Source organism: Mesocricetus auratus, unplaced genomic scaffold (genome assembly GCF_017639785.1).
Source record: "Mesocricetus auratus isolate SY011 unplaced genomic scaffold, BCM_Maur_2.0 Super-Scaffold_15014, whole genome shotgun sequence".
NCBI classification, from domain to species: Eukaryota; Metazoa; Chordata; class Mammalia; order Rodentia; family Cricetidae; genus Mesocricetus; species Mesocricetus auratus.
The window spans coordinates 63725916-63744583 of NW_024429186.1; the positions used below are offsets into that span (position 1 = coordinate 63725916).

At 39.5% G+C, this 18668-nt stretch overlaps 1 protein-coding gene across 3 annotated transcripts in view; it reads right to left on the minus strand.

Moving 5' to 3' along the window:
• The window catches only part of Nubpl (nucleotide binding protein like), a 184378-nt gene that overhangs the window by 111248 nt on the left and 54462 nt on the right, over nucleotides 1–18668 (minus strand). For all 3 annotated transcript variants that reach the window (XM_040743106.1, XM_040743105.1, XM_040743107.1), the window contains exons 5-6: nucleotides 3025–3064; nucleotides 2849–2939 (exon numbers count right to left, since the gene is read on the minus strand). In XM_040743106.1, coding sequence (XP_040599040.1) covers nucleotides 2849–2939; nucleotides 3025–3064 — 131 coding nt within the window. The remainder of the gene's footprint in view (nucleotides 1–2848; nucleotides 2940–3024; nucleotides 3065–18668) is intronic.

Below are 18668 nucleotides of genomic sequence, written 5' to 3' on the forward strand. Positions count from 1 at the left end.
CACAACAAAATTATGCCATGTATAAACTCAGCATCCAATTACAATGCAAAAATGATTAAACTGGATAAAACAATAAGACACAGCTAAACGTCTATTGGCCCACTGTAAACATAACGAAACTGATGTTTAAAGGCCTGAGCGTCTGAGGGTTTGGCTCAATGAGCTTGCTCAACATGTACAAGACCCGGGACTTGATGCAGGTTTGAGAGGTGAGTAGAAAAAAAACAAAGCAGCTTAAGGGCAGGTTTATCTTGGCGCACACTCCCAGGGTCCAGTGCACTCTGGTGGGAAGTCATAGCTGCAGGAGCTTCAGGCAACTAGGAGCATTGACACCACAGTCAGGAGCAGAGAGGAGGAACGTCAGCACTCGACTCCCTCTCTCCTCATGCACTCTGGGCCCCAGCCCACACTGTGCCACTGCCCACGTTTAGAGTGGGTCTTCGCGCCTCAATTAGCTAATCTAATCTACACAGTGCCTCATGGACATGTAAGAAGCCCGTCTCTTCTGTGAGTGTAGATCCTGTCTTGGCAGTCAACATCAACCATCAAAACATACGCGAAGATTCTAGTGTGGCTGTGTCAGCATCAGGCAGACCTCAAAGTGAGAAGTTTGCCAGAGATGGGAGGAACAATTCACAACAATAAAAGGGTCAGTTCACACGGAAGGTGTAACAATTCTAAACATGTATATGCAATAATAGAGCTTTCAAATATATGAAGCAAAATCTAAGCCCCCTTTTAATTACAAAGCTAATAGAATGACAAGGCGAAAATAATCAATAAAAACATAAGAGATTTGAACAACACTGTCAATATACAATCTAAGTGAAGAATACAGAACATTAGCCACAATAACTATAAATACATCCTAACTAGCCAAAGCAGAGTATTGACAAAGACGGACATAAACTGACCCACAAAACGTCTCCTAAACCCGTTAAAATACTATAAAGCACATCTACCTAAAACAAATTTCACTAGAAACCAATATGACTAACCTCTTAGGAAAATTCAACAATGTTTAAAATTGATCATTATATATATATATATATATATATATATATAAAAGGAAATTAAAATTTAATGTGAACTGAGTAACAATGAAAACTTAGAGAAAACCAGAATTTGTGAGATTCAAAGCAAAGACCAGTGTACATCCTTAACTACTTCTATTTTACAGAAATTGCCCAGAGCTGCAGAGAGGGCTCATGGACTGAGTGCTGAGGCTCCTGCAGAGGCCCTGGGCTTGAGTCCCAGCACTCACATGGTGGCTCACAAGCACCTGTGACTCCAGCTCCAGGGTGTCTGACAAGCTCCTCAGCCCCCTGCAGACTCCTGTACATTCAGAGTGCACATAAATTCATACGGGTTCACATCTACACCCAAAACAGTCAATAAGTAAACAAACACAAACTTTGAAAAAAATAAGTCATTAAAGCCCAGAGATCTAAGTTTCTACCTCCGTTGCTACAAAAACAACAGTAAATTAAGCCCATGATGATCAAAAACATCATCATGATGAAAAAACAGGAAGCAATAAAGTAATGAATAGACACAGATACAGAATATTTTAAAAGCCAGAAGTTGGTTCTTTATAGCACAGATTATAAGTAGTAGAAAACAAAAGAAAAAAACGCACTAATAACTAATATTAGGAATGAAGAAGACATTGCCACAGGCTGCAGCCTACCTTAAAAGGGAATAAAGGATCACAATGATAAAATTTCACACATCATACAACTTTTTTCTTTTCCCCAAATTCGTAAAATATTTCTAAACTGAGCTTTTGCCAAATGTTAAGAATGAGTAAAATCAGCTGACTCAAGTGTTCAGATGGTGACTAACTTTGGAGATCCAATTTGTGCAATGCAGGCAATTAACACAATTATTCTATGTTTTCTGACAGTATTCAGCAATAAAGATTAGAAAGGCTGGGCTCAGACAAACAGAGGTCACAGGCACAGAGTTGCTGGTGAGGAGGGGACATTTGGGTCGCACAACTGCAATAACCGACAGGACCTGGGTGGAAAGAGGAGGAAATGCAGCCAAAGGCTTAACAACTGGAGCCGTAGGAGGACTCTGGCCCAAAGATCAAAAAGAGCACAAGTGTTAGAAAGACAGAGAGTCTCAGAGAGCATGACCTCTTTCATCAGTTACACAACCACCTGACAATCAAAGCAGAAATATTCATCGTTTGGTCATCCCATAGTGGACAACCCATAGCGTGATGCCAAACACAATGTAGACTCTGTAAACTGCTATGACAGATCTAATAGTTCCCTAAAACACAATTACAACTTCTCATCTACAGAGAAAGAGTACAGCTTATTCTCCTGCCACCTGGTACACTAAGGTTATGCAATCATATGTGATATCTTTTGTTAGGGACTAAGTTGACAGAACCTGCACTAAAAAAACAAGTCAACAACAGAACTATATACAGTAAAAACAATAATAACAACAGCTGTCGTGAAGGAAATTAAATCACAAGAACCATCATGGCTCTATATATACTTATTTAGATCTGAAGAATTTCTAAACAGTTCCTATAGTTCATTACTGCCCACTGAGATACAGACTTGCTATATAGATTTGCTTTTCCTACAACAGACTCAGAAAACAATAGAAATTAAAACAACAGATTGTTACGTTCATACGAAGTGGGAAGATTAAGTTGGTGAAATTTGGTCTCAGTACCCATTAATCATTACACATTCCACCTATCAAGTAGATTTCTTTGTCAGTCAGGTATCTCAATGCTGGCTGCAAATTCTAACAATTCTTCCAAGGGCAAATGCATTAACCACAACCATACCAAAGTAAATAATAGTTAATTCAACTTCCTTACCTGTCTCAATAGTTTCTCAATGGCCGACATTACCATGAGGCCTCTCCAAACAACTGGCGCAGTCTCTTCAACCAAAAATCCCATAGACATACTGCAACAGTAATCCAAAAACGCAACTCATTTGTACAAGTTAATAGTAGTCTTCAGAAAACACAAAATTTTAAAAATATACTCACCAAGCAATACCATAATTCAAAAGAGGCCTCATTAGGTTGTCTGAAATAAGAGAGAAAAAAAAATGTCTTTTAGCAAAAGAGTATAGCATTGCACATAGCACCCTTTCTTCACTTTACACACATGTGGCTTGTAGCATGGTAAACCTGGGCTAATTAACACATTCATTACCTATCACATTTATCATTTCTTTGTGGTAAGAACACTTGAACTACTTTTGGCAACTTTGAAGTACATAATAATATTATATAATAGATCACTAAAACTAATCCCCTGCCTAAAGGTACCATGCATCCTTTGATAAAGAAATCACACACCCTTGGATTAAAATCGTTCCTCTCCTCATTTACCCTGGTGATGATTAATCTTCAATGTCACTTGACTGGTTAGGGTCACCTAGGAAACACTCCTCTGGCTGTATCTAGGAGGGTGTTTCCATGGAAGCTTAGGGAACGTACAAGACCGTGCTAAATGTGGGTATCAGTTATCCCTGTGCAAAGGTCCCAGACTGGATGAACTGGATTGACTGTGGATGCACAGCACACTGTGACCAGCCACAGCACACTCCTGCCGCCACACCTTCTCACCACAGCGGGCAGAATCCCCCTCCTCCCGTAGTTGCTTTTTGTCATGTATGCTGTCACAGGAGTGAGAACAATGACCAATACAATCCTTAGCTAACAGTGTTAGAACTCCCCTCTCTCCCACATTCAGCCTCTCTGGCTGGTATGGTCCCAGCCTAGAAAGTCTACCTAATCCTACCATTCACACACCCTCCCCAAGGCCTGCTTCTAGCTGAGGTTCAGCATCTTGCTGCCCCTGCCTAGTTTTAGCAGTACCACTCTCAATATCTGAGATTTGTCCAGGACACTTGCTACCCCCAACCTCTAGACTTTAGTCAGGAAATATTTCCCGCCACCAGCAAAGACGGCCTCCTACCACTTAATTTCATCCCCTCTGCCACATCCAGCTTCCAGGCCCAGTACAACCCTGCACATCTTGCAACAGGACCCAGTCATTTAACTGCACCAGACTATCCCTACCATGTACCCTCCAATCCCCAGATCTAGGATGGGTGCCACATCCTGTGTTCAGGCCTAGCCTGGTCAAGCCAGGAAGTCACCCCAAAGTGCCACAACTGGACAACAACCCACATACATCCTGTACAGCACAGCAGTCTTTTGTGTCCACCTAACTTTATCATACCCATGCCACATCCAAACATGAGGCCCACCTGTCCTACAAACTCTGTGTTCACATCAGACCCAGAACTAACAAAAGAAATCCACATGCCCAGGTCTCATTGCAAAAGCACAAACAATATGAAAGATCAACATAGTGTGTCCCCCCAAAAAAATCAACCATTCCTATAGAAATGTTCCCCAAAGAGAATCCCCAAAACACAGTTTAAAAGAAAAATCATGAATGTCAAAGAATTTGAGACATTTAAGAAAGACAAAGAAATAGTTAAATGAATTTACCAAAATGAAATTAAAGAAAATAAGTGTGTGGTGGCTAAGAAAAGACAAATGGCTGGATGAAATGACAAATAAAACCCAGGATATGAAAATTAAATTCAATAAAAGACAAAAATATTGAAGAGAGCTCAAGCAGAAATGAAGAAGGGATTTAAAACTCAATAGCCCAGCTAGGAAACTCAAGAGAAAGCTTAACAAGTAGAATGGATCAAGTAAAAGTTAAAATAATCAGGACTCAAAACTAAAATAGAGGAATTAGAAAACACCAACAAAGAATATGAAAAAATTTTAAGCAAAGGAAAGGAACATGCAGGAACTGCAGACCACAGAGAGAAGACTAAATCTTCAAATTATAAACATAGATGAGAGAGAAGAAACTCAGACCAGAAGAAAACTTCCTCAAACTAAAGAAAGACACAGCCATACAGATATAAGAAGCTCACAGAACACCAGATGGAGAAGACAAGAAACTCCACATGGGGTATCACAGTTAAAACACTAAGTATATATAACAAAGAACAAATACTGAATGCTGTCAGAGAAAAATACAAGTCACATATAAAGGAAAACACATCAGAATAAAAGCTGATGTCTCAATAAAAACACTGAAAGACCAGAAGTGCCAATCTAGATTATTGTACTATGAGAAACTACCTGCTACAGTTCAAGGAGAAAGAAAAACTGAATTTCCAAAATACAAACAGCATAAAAATATTATCACCAAACTGTGCTCTAAATATCCACTTTCTCTAATTTATAGGTAAACTGGACAAAAAATAGAGAAACATCAAAATTAAATAAAAGACATTTTATTGTTTGGCACTGTTCTAGCTATCCTAGGTTTTTTTATTTTTCCATATGAAGTTGAGAATTGTCCTTTCAAGAACTGTGTGGAATTTTGATGAAAGAACTGCTGGAAGTATCAAGATCCCTGGGTTCAAGCTCTACTACAGAGATATACTAATAAAAATCACATGGTATTGGCATGAAACAAACACATTGATCAATGGAATTGAATTGAAGACCCAGACATAAATCCACATACCTATGGACACCTGATTTCTGATAAAGTTGCCAGAAATACACAATGGAAAAAAAAGAAAGATTTTCAATGAATGGTGCTGGTCAAAATGGATGTCTGCATGTAGAAGAAAGAAAATAGATCCATATTTATCACCCCACACAAAACTCAAATCCAAGTGGATTAAAGTCCTCAACATAAAACCAAGCACACTGAATCTGACAGAAAAGAAAGTGAGAAACAACCTTGAATGCATTGGCACAGGAGGCAACTTTCTGAACAGAATACCAATAGCACAGGCACTAAAATCAACAATTAGTAAATGGGACCTCAAGAAACTGAAGAGTTGCTGTAAGGCAAAGGACACTGCCAACTAGTCAAAGATGCAGCCAACAGAATGAGAAAAGATTTTTACCAACTCCACATCCTATAGAAGGAGGCCTAATATCCAAAATAAATAAAGAACTCAAGAAAGTAGATATTAAAAAAGAAATAATCCAATTTAAAAATGGATTACAGATCTAAACAGAATTCTCAATAGAAGAATCTCAAATGGCTGGAAACATTTAAGAAATACTCAACATCCTTAGCCATTAGGGAAATGCAAATCAACAAGCTTTGAGATTCCATTTTACACCTCTCAGAATGGCTAAGATCAATAACACAAGTGACACCTCATGCTGGCAAGGATGTAGAGCAAGGGGAACACTCCTCCATCGCTGGTAGGAGTGCAAACTTGTACACTCACTTTGGAAATCAATATGATGGTTCCTCAGAAAACTGAGAATTGATCTACTTCAAGACACAGGTATACCACTCTTGGGCATATACCAAAAGAATGCTTAATCATACCACAAGGACATGTGCTCAACCATATTCATTGTGGCTTTATTCATAATCACTAGGAACTGGAAACAATCTAACTGCCTCTCAACTGAAGAATGGATAAAGCAAATGTGATACATTTACACAATAGCATATTACTCAGGAGTTTTTTTAAACATGAACTTTTCAGATAAATGGATCCAACTAAGAAAAAGTCATCCTGAGTGAGGTAAACCAAACCCAGAAAGACAAATATGGTATGTATTCACTTACTAGTGGATATTAACTATTAAGCAAATGATAATCAAGCTACAATTCACATATCCAGCAAAGTTAGATAAAGATGAGGGATATAAGGGGAAGCCTGGATCTTCCTGGGAAGGGAAATAGAATAGATTATGCAGGTGGACTGGGGGCAGATGGGAATAGAAGAGGGAGGGATCAGGGTTGGGAGGGAGGGGACGAAGGGAGAAAACATAGGAAGAGATAGCTAGAATGGGGGGTCTGGCAGTGTGGAAAACTAGTGCAGTAGAAACTTCATGGAATCAGTGAGTGTGACCCTAGAAAGGTCTCCTAGGAATGGAGGATATGGAGTCTGAACTGGCTATCCTTCTGTTTGCAGGCAAGACTTCCAGTGGAGTGACTGAGTTACGTTGATCCTGGCTAAGGAGATTCTGTGGAAATTCCTAAACAACTCAGGCTGATGCTAGGATGGAAGGCTTCTCTCTGATAGTGGAGCCCCATTGCCAAAGACAACTTGACAACTTCCACACAGTTCTTTGAAGGTAGAGAGATCAAGCTGGTGCCTGCATGGAGCCTTTGTCCCCTATGTTCTAGTCTCTTTGGTACCTGATGGTAATCTGGAGGCTATGAAAAGAGAGTGGCCAACAGATGTTTGGTTTAACTTGAAGACCATGCCACAAGAGGGAGCACATGGCCTACACTGCCAGGATGGCCAGGAACCACAGACTGGATAGCCCAAAGACTAGGAGCAAACACAACTAAGAAAAAAATTAATGAAATGATTCCCAATGACACTCTGCTATACTCACAGATCTGTGCCTTGTCCAGAAGTCATCAGAGAGGTTTCCTCCAAAATCAGATGGAGCAGGTGCATAGACCCACAGTCAGACATTATTCAGAGAGTGTCTAAATTGGAGGTCTCCATCGAGTTCCTCTCCTTAGAGCTCAGGGGTGGAGGGATTTTAGGAGTCAGAGGGGGTGAAGGACACCAGGAGAACATGGTCCATCAAATCAGCTAAACAGGACTCACATGTGTTCACAGAGACTGAAACAAATGGCAAGCATGAGCCTGCATGGGTCTGCACCAAATCCTGCATGTATGTTATATCTGTTAGTCTGGTGCTTCTGTGAAACTTCCAACAATGGAAAGGAGTGTGTCTCTGACTCTTCTGCCTGCTCTTGAGACTCTTTTCCTCCTGTTGGCTGGCTTATCCAGCCTTGTGCGAGGGCTTTTGTCTTGTCTTAATATTGCATCTTGTTTTGTCCTGTTTGGCTGTTGTTTCTTGGAGACCTGTTCTTTTCTGAAAAGGAAATGGATGGGGAGTGGATCTGGGGGAGAGAAAAGGAGGAAGGAGGGGGGAGGACTGGAGGGAGAAGAAACTGTGGTTGGGATGAATTGTGTAAGAGAAGTATCTATTTACAATAAGCAAACAAATCAATAAACATCATAACAAGAATACACAAATAAACAAAGGACATTTTGCATTAAATGAACCAAACCGCTACCTATAACATCAAAACAAGTCTTAACAAATCCAGGAAAACTGAAATAACAACCTGAACAAATTTATAATAATAAGGAAACTGAAACAGTATTGAACATCCTTGTGACAACAAAAAAATATTCCCAGGTCCAGATATATTTTAATTTTTATCGGATTCTAAAATAACATGTACAACCAATACTTCTAATTATTTGTGGGGGAAAGTAGGGGTTCTCCCAAAGTCCTTATACAGAACCAGTATTATTTTAATGCCAAAACAAGGTAAATATACAATAAAAAATAAAATTACAGAATATCCTTGATGAACATACAAAAATTATCAATAAAATATTTGTAAACTGACAAAAATGCATATGTATCCCTAAAGATGTAGGGATGGTACAACAAATACAGGTCAATAAATATGTGTAAGTTACATAAGTGAACTTACAGATTTCTTAAAAATCACATGATCATTTTAATAATGAAAAACCTTTGACAAAAATCCAACATGCCTTCATAATAAAAGTCCTAGAAACAGTAGGACTGCAGGGAACATACAACAACATAATAAAGGTTATATATGACAAACCACCAGCCAACACCACCCTAAGTGGAGAAGAAGTTAAAGCATTTCCTTAAAAACAGGAATGAGATAAGGGCTGTCCGCTACCCTTAAGCCTTTTCAACATAGAATTGAAGTACTAGCTGGAGCAATAAGGTAACAGAAGGAAATTAAAGGGATACAAAAACAAAAAAGTCAAAAGATCCAAGAAATTCTACCAGAAAACTAACAGAAATGATCAACAATTTCAGAAACAGGGCAGGACACAAAGTCATCTTACAAAAATCTGTAGCTCTTCTGCACACAACACACACACTGAGAAAGACTTCATGGACACACTCCCATTCACATAGACTCAAAAGAAAACAAAATACATAGGAATAAAACCAAGCAAGTAGGTGAAAGACTTATACAATAAAAACTTAAAATTTCTAAGATAGAAAGACTTGCCAAGCTCATTGACTGGTAGAATTAATATTGTGAAAATGACCACTCTACCAAAAGCTGTTTACATATTGAATGTAATCTCGATCAAAATCCCCATCTCAATTGTCACAAAAATGGGGAAAACTATCCTAAAATTCATTTGGAACCACAAAAGACCCTGGATAACCAAAGTTATCATTAACAAAAAGAATAATACAGGCAGAATTATCATTGCATATTTCAGAATATGTTGCAGAACTATATAGGGACAAACAGTATGGTGGTGGCACAAAAACAGGCATGTAACCAGTGGAAAAATTCAAAGATCCAAACATTAGTACATGTAGCTATAGCCAACTAATATTTGACCAACCCACCAAAAACATACACTGGAGAAAAGACAGCACTTTCAACACGTGGTACTGAGGAAACTGCATATCCACACGTAGAAGATTAAAATTAGATATATTTCTACCACCTTGCACAAACTAACTCCAAATGGATCAAATGCCTAAACTTAAAGCCTGGAACAGCTAAAAGAAAACACAGATAGTTCCCTCCATGACACAGGAGTCGGAAAGGACTTCCTGAATAGGACTCCATTTAACCAGAAATTACAGCCAACAACTGGGGAGTGTTGGACCTAGTAAAATCAAAAAGCTATACACAACTAAGGAAATAATCAAGCGAAGAAGCCTGTGGATTGGAAAAGAATCTTGGCCAGTTATACATCTGACAAAGAATTAATATCTAGAATACATAAAGAACTAAAAAATCTGAGGCATAAATACAAATGGCCCATTCGAAAAAAAAGAGCAATGGATCTAAACAGAGTTCTCAAAAGAAATCTAAAAATGGCTAAGAAATGCTTCAAAACAAGTTCATTATCCTAAAGCAATTAAGGAAATACAAATCAAAACAGCTTTGAGGTTTGCTCATAACCCCAGTCAGAATTGCTAAGAGCAACAAAACAGACAACGAATACTGGCAAAGATGTAGAGGAAGGGAACCCTCAGTCACTGTTAGTAGGACCGCAAACTGCAACCACTCTGGAGATCAGTATGTAGAGCTCTCAAAAGGCTAAAAGTAAATCTGCCATATGACCCAGCTATTCCTCTCTTCAGCATACACCCAAAGGAACCAGCATGCTACCGTGGGCTAGTGAAGTGAGGTCATGGACTTAAAGGGGAGCCTACTGTCACCTCCCTGAACCCCCATAACTCCTAACTGCACCCTAAACATGCACCCTCTCTTTTCCCTTCGCACCACCTTGCTACCCATCATCCCACACTGCCTGACCACCTAAACTGAAGTCGGCGAACCTCTTTCCCAATAAAAACACTCACCTTCCCCTCCAACTATCAGCCTGGTCTACCAGGTGAGTTCCAGGACAGCCAGGATACATAGAGACCCTGTCTCAAAAAGTGTCCCCCATTATTTTTTATTTATTTTATTGAGGGGGCAACATAGGGGGTGGGCAAGCATGTGCCATGGCACAAGTGAAGGTATCAGGGGACAATCTGTGGGGTCAGTTCTCTCCTTCCACCTGTATGTGGCTTTCAGGGACCAAACTCAACTTGGCATGCATCCTGAGGGCCCTAAACTGGCCTTTCTTCTAAAATCCCTGGTGACCACCAATGTGCTTTCTCAATCTGAGCTTTATTCTTGGAGACTTCATATGAGTGAAAAAATATAATATCACAGTATTTAATCTTTCTGTGCCTGGCTTATTTCACTTAGCATAGTACTTTCCAGACTCATTCACGTGGCTAAAATTGGACGACTGTTCTACTGTGGCTGTAGTACTCCACTGTAAATATAAACTGTGTTTTCTGTATCAATTCATCTGCTGACATTTTTTTCTACATCTTTATTTTCTTGAATAATGTTAGAACAAACCTAGAAGGGCAGAACTCATCAACATACTGATATAATTTCCTGTAGGTATATATCCAAACATGTTTCTAGGATATATGATAACTATTTTATAATGTTTTTAGTAGCCTCTGTGCTACTGTATAATTTACATTTCTACCAACAGTACACAGGGGTTCACTTTCTCCATATCCACATTATGATTCAACTGTTTTGTTTCTGTTTCTTCAAACAGAATCTCATGTAGCCCAGGCTGACTCAGAACGTTGGCTCCCCCTGCTTCATCCTCTTTGGTATTTAGCTACTGTATTACCTGAGTGCACTAATGCCTATCATTATGACGATCACCATTCTACCAGGTATAAAGTGATGCACATTGTAGTTTTAATTTGCATTTCTCCCTGTGTATTAGTGGTGTTGAGTGGGATTTTTTTTCATATACTTGCAGGGCCATTTGTTTTTAATCTTGTTTGAGAAGTGTCTATTCAAATTTTTTGCCCCCTTTCCAATTAAATTGCTTACTTCCTTGTTATTGAATTCCTAACATGATTTTGAGTTTAACCCTTTGTCACATACATGGGTCAAAAATACATTCTCCCATTTATCAGATAAGAGGAGAAAAATGTAATATAGTCTCTTTCTCAAAAATATTACTCAGATTTAAAAACCTTAGGGAAGTGTAAGAGATAGCTTGACTTTAAACAAATATCCAAATACCTTGAACACTGTCAATATTTCAAAAGTTTTAAAACACAAGTGTTTTAGTAACACTTGGGTCTCTAAGAAGTAGCCAATGCACATTATATCTGAAAACATTTTTCAACGAGACCCATTTCCAAAAGATGCTGGGTTAGTCTACATCTTCACATATAAATACAGATGTATGAGGATGGCCATCGCTCACGTCTGGTTACTCCCTCTGTATGTGGCTGGTATTTCTGACCACACAATCACCCATGAAGGAGTGAGTTTTTAATTTCAATCTCCTAAAAGCAAACACCTAACTTACCAAAGTATAACAATAACTTTTATGCAGATTAAACACATTATCTGCTCCTCCATAGCAGAAATGTGTATATATACTTGAAAGGGTTTTTCGTTTTTGTTTTTGTTTTTTTATCTACAGAGGCCTAATTTGCATGTGTACATGTTGCTTCCACATGCTTACTTCTTTAAGTGTTAACTTAGGAAAGCTTTTTATGCAAAATTAGTATCTATATGTCCTACTTTCATTTTTGCTGTTGTGATAAAATATCCTGACAGGAAGCGACTTAGGGGGAAAGTGTTGATTTTAGCCCACAGTTCCAGGTCAGCGTTTAAAACAGCGCGGAAGTCAAGCAGGAACCTGCAGCAGTCACATCACAGCCAAGAATGCAGAGGAACAAATGTGTATGTGCTTACTTGTGCTGGACCTCTCTCTACACTTTACACAGTCCAGGACCCAAGCACAGACATGGTGCTGCCTACAATGGCGGGTCTTCCTCCTCAATTAAAGCGATCAAGACTGTGAGCCACAGACACGCCACAGGACAGCCTCATTCAGACAGGCATTTAGTGAGGCTTTCACCCCGGCGACTCTAGATTGAAGCTGACCATTATACCATAGTTCCTTACACTTAAGATCTAAAACTAGCCATTATGCTATAATTCACCTTTAGTTCACCATGCAAATTTTGATGTTTGTACAGTTATAAATATTGAAATAAAAATTACTTGGACATTTTCTTCATATTCAATCAACTCATTACAGATTAATTGCCCCAAAATAATTATCTTCAATTATAAAACTAGTTAAAGGAAGTTGTTTAGAACTTTATTTACAAATCAAGTAATCTAATTCTCTAAAGCTCCTCAGCTGTGCCCATGGTTACCTTGTAAATCCTAACAACCAAAATTTATCTAAATACATAAACAACTCATGCAAATTTTATACAGCTAGTAAATGGAATAAGCCCAAATGTCTTAATGTCAGCTTATCTTAAATATTCTAAATGGCTGAAGAACTTAACCAAATTATTTTACATCTTTCATATTAAAACCCTCCTAGGTATAATAAAATGGTGAGCTAGAAGATATTTGGGCTCCTGATGACTTTGTGGAATAGAAATGTTGTATCAATACTGGGTGACCACCAACCACTCATGTGAAAGAGAAATTAGTTTCTTGTCTTTACTGCTACGGTATTGGATTTTCTTTCATTTGCAACCAAATGTCATTTCAGTTAACATACAATATATTTTTAATTTAATTAAATGTTTCAAATTGAAATTACCAAGGTAGTACTGAGGAATGTAGCTTGTGGGAACAACAGACCTTGGCCAGAGACCCACTTCCCCATCAGCCTGGGAGCAGGCAGCTGTGAGACAATGTTTACTGAAAACATGCTTACTGAAAACAATCCAGTGCACTAAGAAATGTTTACCAGAGCTGGATCACTGAAACACCCTGACTTTGATCTTTCCAATGGCTAGCCACCTCTTCCTGCCCCCTGCTGCTGCTACCGATTCTGGTGTCAGGGCTATAACCACCAGCCAGGAGGAGGAGATGTGCCTGTGTGTATGTGTGTGTGGCAGAAGCTTTTCTGGAGGGAAGCTTTTTTTGGGAAGTTCTCTTGAGCCTTCTTGGGGAGCATAAAGTTTTCTTAACACAACCAACTGGTTTCTGTGTCATCAATCCCGACACCCTCGCCACATTCTCAGATACAGGCTGCGCAGCGGGCGCCGCAGTAGCTCAGTGGTAAAGAGTCTACCTATCATGCAAGAGGCCTTGAGTTCAATTCCCAGCACTGCACATGACATGATGGCATTTGCTTATGATCCTATTCATGGGATCAGGGTCATCCTCATTGACATAGCAAGTCCGAGGCCTAGTGTGAGATCTAGTCTCAAAAGCAAACAAAAGCTAACATTTCAGCTTCTCCAGTTAAGTTTTCTTAAAGGTTTCAAGCATCTTTAATACAAGATATATGTAGTTAGCTTCACCATTAATAGACAAATGTTAAAACTAATGTACATACTGACTTTGTCTCCAAAGATGATCAAGGTATGCTGCAGGAATCTGAATTATTAGTCAGAAAAATAAGACAGAGCTGCAGGACCAAGGAGTGTATTACAAGATCATCCTGCCTGAAAGATCCCACTACAGGTGTGAGGAACATTTAAATCCATATATTTTCTTGCAACTCAATAGAGCACACAGCTCTTCAATTTTGAAACACCCTGGCAATATAAATCTTAGTTGCCTGCTTTAAGTTGATTGTATTCTCTGAAGGTGCTCAGTGGAGGAAAAACTTAAAGCCAAGATCACAGTGTAAAAATATCTCAAAGGTTATCAAAGAAAGCAAAATTAAAATAGACTGTTCTCATGGGGACAGACCCAGAAAAACAGGGAGAGTTACAAGGAGCCTGTCCTTTGCAGCCAGTGTGAGTTATTCTAGGTAACAATGCATGAAGTCTTCTCCACTAAATTCAAACTCATCTAACCTCTTTACCGGCTTCTTTCTTTTCTTGTCTTTCTCAGCTGAATCAATGCCATATCATATTCATTTTGCTGACAGTGAGGAAGAAACAGAGAAATCAGATTCTAGTTCATTGCTGTAAATTTTAAAAAATGATAATCGGCAATTAGATGATATAAACCATGGTCCCAAGAGCTGACCCTGACATGTCTACCATATTGATTACTTGACTTTCAAGGATGATTCCTGGCCACCTAACTAATCATAAAAGATAGAAGATAATCTCTTTCTGAGGGAAACTAAATATCTAAGTAATGCTGGAAAACAGTCCACATTTTTCAGTGTGGACAAAACTAACTAAACAGCAAAATTGGAAGATAAATATCATAATCAAACCTCCAATACTGCAGGATTGTTTTTCATGAATAAAATTGTAATGTACAGATTTAAGTATCCCATAGTAGTTAACTGTTGAACAACTCCTTTGGGATGAGGAGCCTGGATTTTTGGGAGAAGGATGGGGAATAAAAATAACCAAAAAGAGAAAAAAATAAATAAAAGGAATGTGATTAACACAGTTTGCATCTTCTTCTATAATTATGGAAATTAGATAAGCTTAAGAATAAATAAAGTAGACAGTTATGGTTGACATACCTATAACAATCCCAGATCCTAAAAAGATGAGGCAGGAGTACTGTCATGAGTTTGAGACCAGCCTTGGCTACACAGTAAGACCTTGTGGTATATACACAGTAGAAGGCTATTTAATCTACACTGAGATCTGTGGTATATATACAGTAGAAGACTATTTAATCTACACTGAGAATCTGTGGTATATACACAGTAGAAGACTATTTAACCTACACTGAGATCTGTGGTATATACACAGTAGAAGACTATTTAATCTACACTGAGAATCTGTGGTATATATACAGTAGGAGGCCAGTTAATCTATACTGCCAATCTGTGGTGCAGCACAGCTACCTTCATCCATTGGCTCAGATGAAGCTTCTGGATAACTTGGTGTAGCTCCATCATCAGTCCTGTCTGCTCCCCACGCACTTTCCAACTGTGAAAGTTTCTTCCCTTAAGTCTCATGAGGCAGCCTCGGGTAGGCTCCAACTTCCTACCATGCAGCTGTCTCACGTGCCTCAGCCTTCCTGGAACAGAAGATAATTAAGGCCTTGTCTGGAATCGGCTTTGGCTTAAGCAAATGTTGTGGCTGTCCAATCTTCTATCTAGCCCACTAAACTTGATCCACATCAATGACAAGGCTGTCGGGTTCGCATTGCTTCACGTGCTCACTGTAGCAGCACTTTAGCCTCCTTCTCAAACTCGCCCTTGGCTTTCAGAACTTGGCTGTTCAGCGATGAGAAGCCCAACTTTTCACTCCTTTTATCTTTTGGCATGGCCCTCACTAAGCTTTGGATGTGAAGTGAAAGAGCTGTGACTTTCGTTCAACACTTAAAGCACCAAGGATCAAATTTCATTGGTCAAATTTCAATATGCTGTGTCTCAAAGCATTGAAGGTTAAAGGGGAGAGAGATGGGAAAACTACTGGTCGGTGGAACAGAAAGAACACACATTTATCAATTAAACTTGCCATCTAAGATGGGTTCAGTTCATAGCACCCTAAAATAATTGCAACACTAACAACAAAGGTCATTTGTACCACTCTACCGTAATAAAAGAAATAATGACAAGATCTGAAATATTTACTAGAACTACCATAATGGGACACAGACACACGTGCTCACATGCTGTTGCTAGTGTCACATAAGGCAAGCAATTAAAGGTTATCACAAATCTTCAAAAGAACTCACTAAATGTAGAACACAATAAAATGTGAGCTGTGTGTGTGACTTAAGAAAATCAGCTAATCAGAAATACACAGAACTGTTAGGTAGATCACACCTATAATCACTGCATTTAAGAGGCTGAGACATGAGCCTAGAGAGTCAAATGGGTTCATTCAAAGCCAGCCTGGGCCACAGAGTATGATTCTAAAGAAAGAAAAGAGAGAGGAGGGAGGGAAGGAGGGAGGGATGGAGGAAAGGAAGGAAGGAAGGGAGGGAGGGAGAGAGGGAGGGAGGGGGGAGAGAAAGAGAGAATGAGAAAGGGGGAAGGATGCAGAGAGGGGGAGGTAGAGAGGGAAGGGGGAGGAAGGGAGGGAGGGAGGGAGGGAGGGAGGGAGGGAGGGAGGGAGGGAGGGAGGGAGGGAGGGAGGGAGGGAGGGAGGGAAAAATAATAGATTATCCTGCTATTCCGACTTACTTTATACTATAGAAAGAATTTATAGAAAAGAAATATGCAGCAGTGAAAACTATGAACAGAACTTTTAACCATGAAAGAGTTAACAGGAAGGCCAGTGAGATGGTTCAGGGCCTAAAAGGACTTGGTACCAAGTCCTATGACCTAAGTTTGGTCTCCAGAATCCACATAGTAGAAGAACCAACTCATACAAGTCCTCAGACCTCCAGAAGCATGTTGCAGCATGTGTACAAAGACAGATGACAGACAGACGGACGGGAAGATGGGTAGACAGACAAATAGATAATGTAGAAAAACTTTAAAAATAGTTAACAGAATGGGATTTATTCCTGAAACTTTGTCCATAAATACATGCACAAATACAAAGGAACTTTAAAATTCTAGGAAACTGATCAAAAGAGCTATAAGCCCTGAAAAGAGAGAAGCAAGTAAGACAGGACCTACAACATTCTGAGCTCACTGCTCTGGCCGTTCCACACCAAAGCAGAGGGCAATAAATTCCCAATACATTGAGAAAGAGAAGCAAATTTAGGGGAAGCCAATGCAGTTAGAATTCATGGCATAGGATACAAAAAGGTGAGAACTACTTCGAGAGAAAACCTCAGAGCTGCAGAAGGAACCCGACAAGTCTTAACAAGCAAGATGTGGAAAAGATCACTAGAGAGGGAAAGCTGTGTAATTCCCAGATAGTGCACACAGATGAGAACAGCTATGTTCCCATCAGCCAGAGGAAAGCTCTCACAAGTCACAGAAGGAGACAAATTGGCCTTTAACTCACAGCCGCTCTTTAAATGCATCATCGCAACTGGGGACTGGGTCTAACTCTGAAGTCCAAGGTCTTCCTACCACCACACCTTGTCACAGCAGTAAAAATCACAGGCCTATTTCCCCATTCCTCTTATCGAATCTGGTTTGAGGCTGTCATGTTCACAGACCCATTCTCTGCCTCCCCAGTCCTCCATCCCACCCTTCTTTGGATTCTTACACTATTTAAAGAATTTCTGTGCTAGCACACAATTCACTACACTGTTGAATCTGTGTGTATTAGCCAACTTCAAGCAGCTTGGGGACAACTCTTATCTTCATTCCAACATGACTTGAGGGCTTTATTACTGTTGTATTCATGTATAATAGCTTTGACAATGTATTTAGAGGTTTTTCAACAGTTGACAACACCACTAAAAAGTAGAAAAGACAGGGCCCAGGGGGATCTCCACAGAACCCCACCACCACCTTACGCTCCACACTCCAGAGGCAACTGCTTTACCTATAAAGCACTCACCTGTAATGGACTTCAGGAAAAGGAACAAAACTTTGCTCCACACACTGTACCCTAAACCTGTAACAACCAATACTACACCAGAGACCTCTGCCTTTTGGTTGAACCATCAGTTATCCAAGAATGATCACCGAGTCTCCAGAGATCGCCAGGAACCTTCCAATATGATACATACAAGATTGACTGCTTCCACAGGAATACTAGGCAGCACATGGAGGAAAGACAGTACTTGGTGTTCACCTAACTTTCCTTTCCACTGGTAGGCAAAGCATGATGGGTAAATATGGCAGTCTTTCAGTCACAACAGCAGCAGCCTGAAGTCAATGTGTTTTTCACTGCTAGGTACTGACAGTGAAAAATAGACCTACTGAAAATGTGCTGAATTGTGTAGTATACACTACTATGATTTATTAAATCTCAATTCTGGAGAACAGGTCTTGATGTTTTTGTATGACACGGGAAATACAATAGGGCACCTTTGAATTACAATGCTTGTCCCACAGAAAGCCCCAACACAGTGGCTTGAGCGGCATGTATATCTAGAGCTATTTTTCATGGGACATCCTGTACCTAGGGGGCAGGCAGACAATAAAAGCTACTAAGAATTGAGTATTAGTCATACAAAATGAAGCAATTACATCAAAAGTACAACTAAGACTATTTTCTGTCTATTTTTAAAAAATTATGGAGGACAGCAGTGGTATACACATTTAATCTCAGCA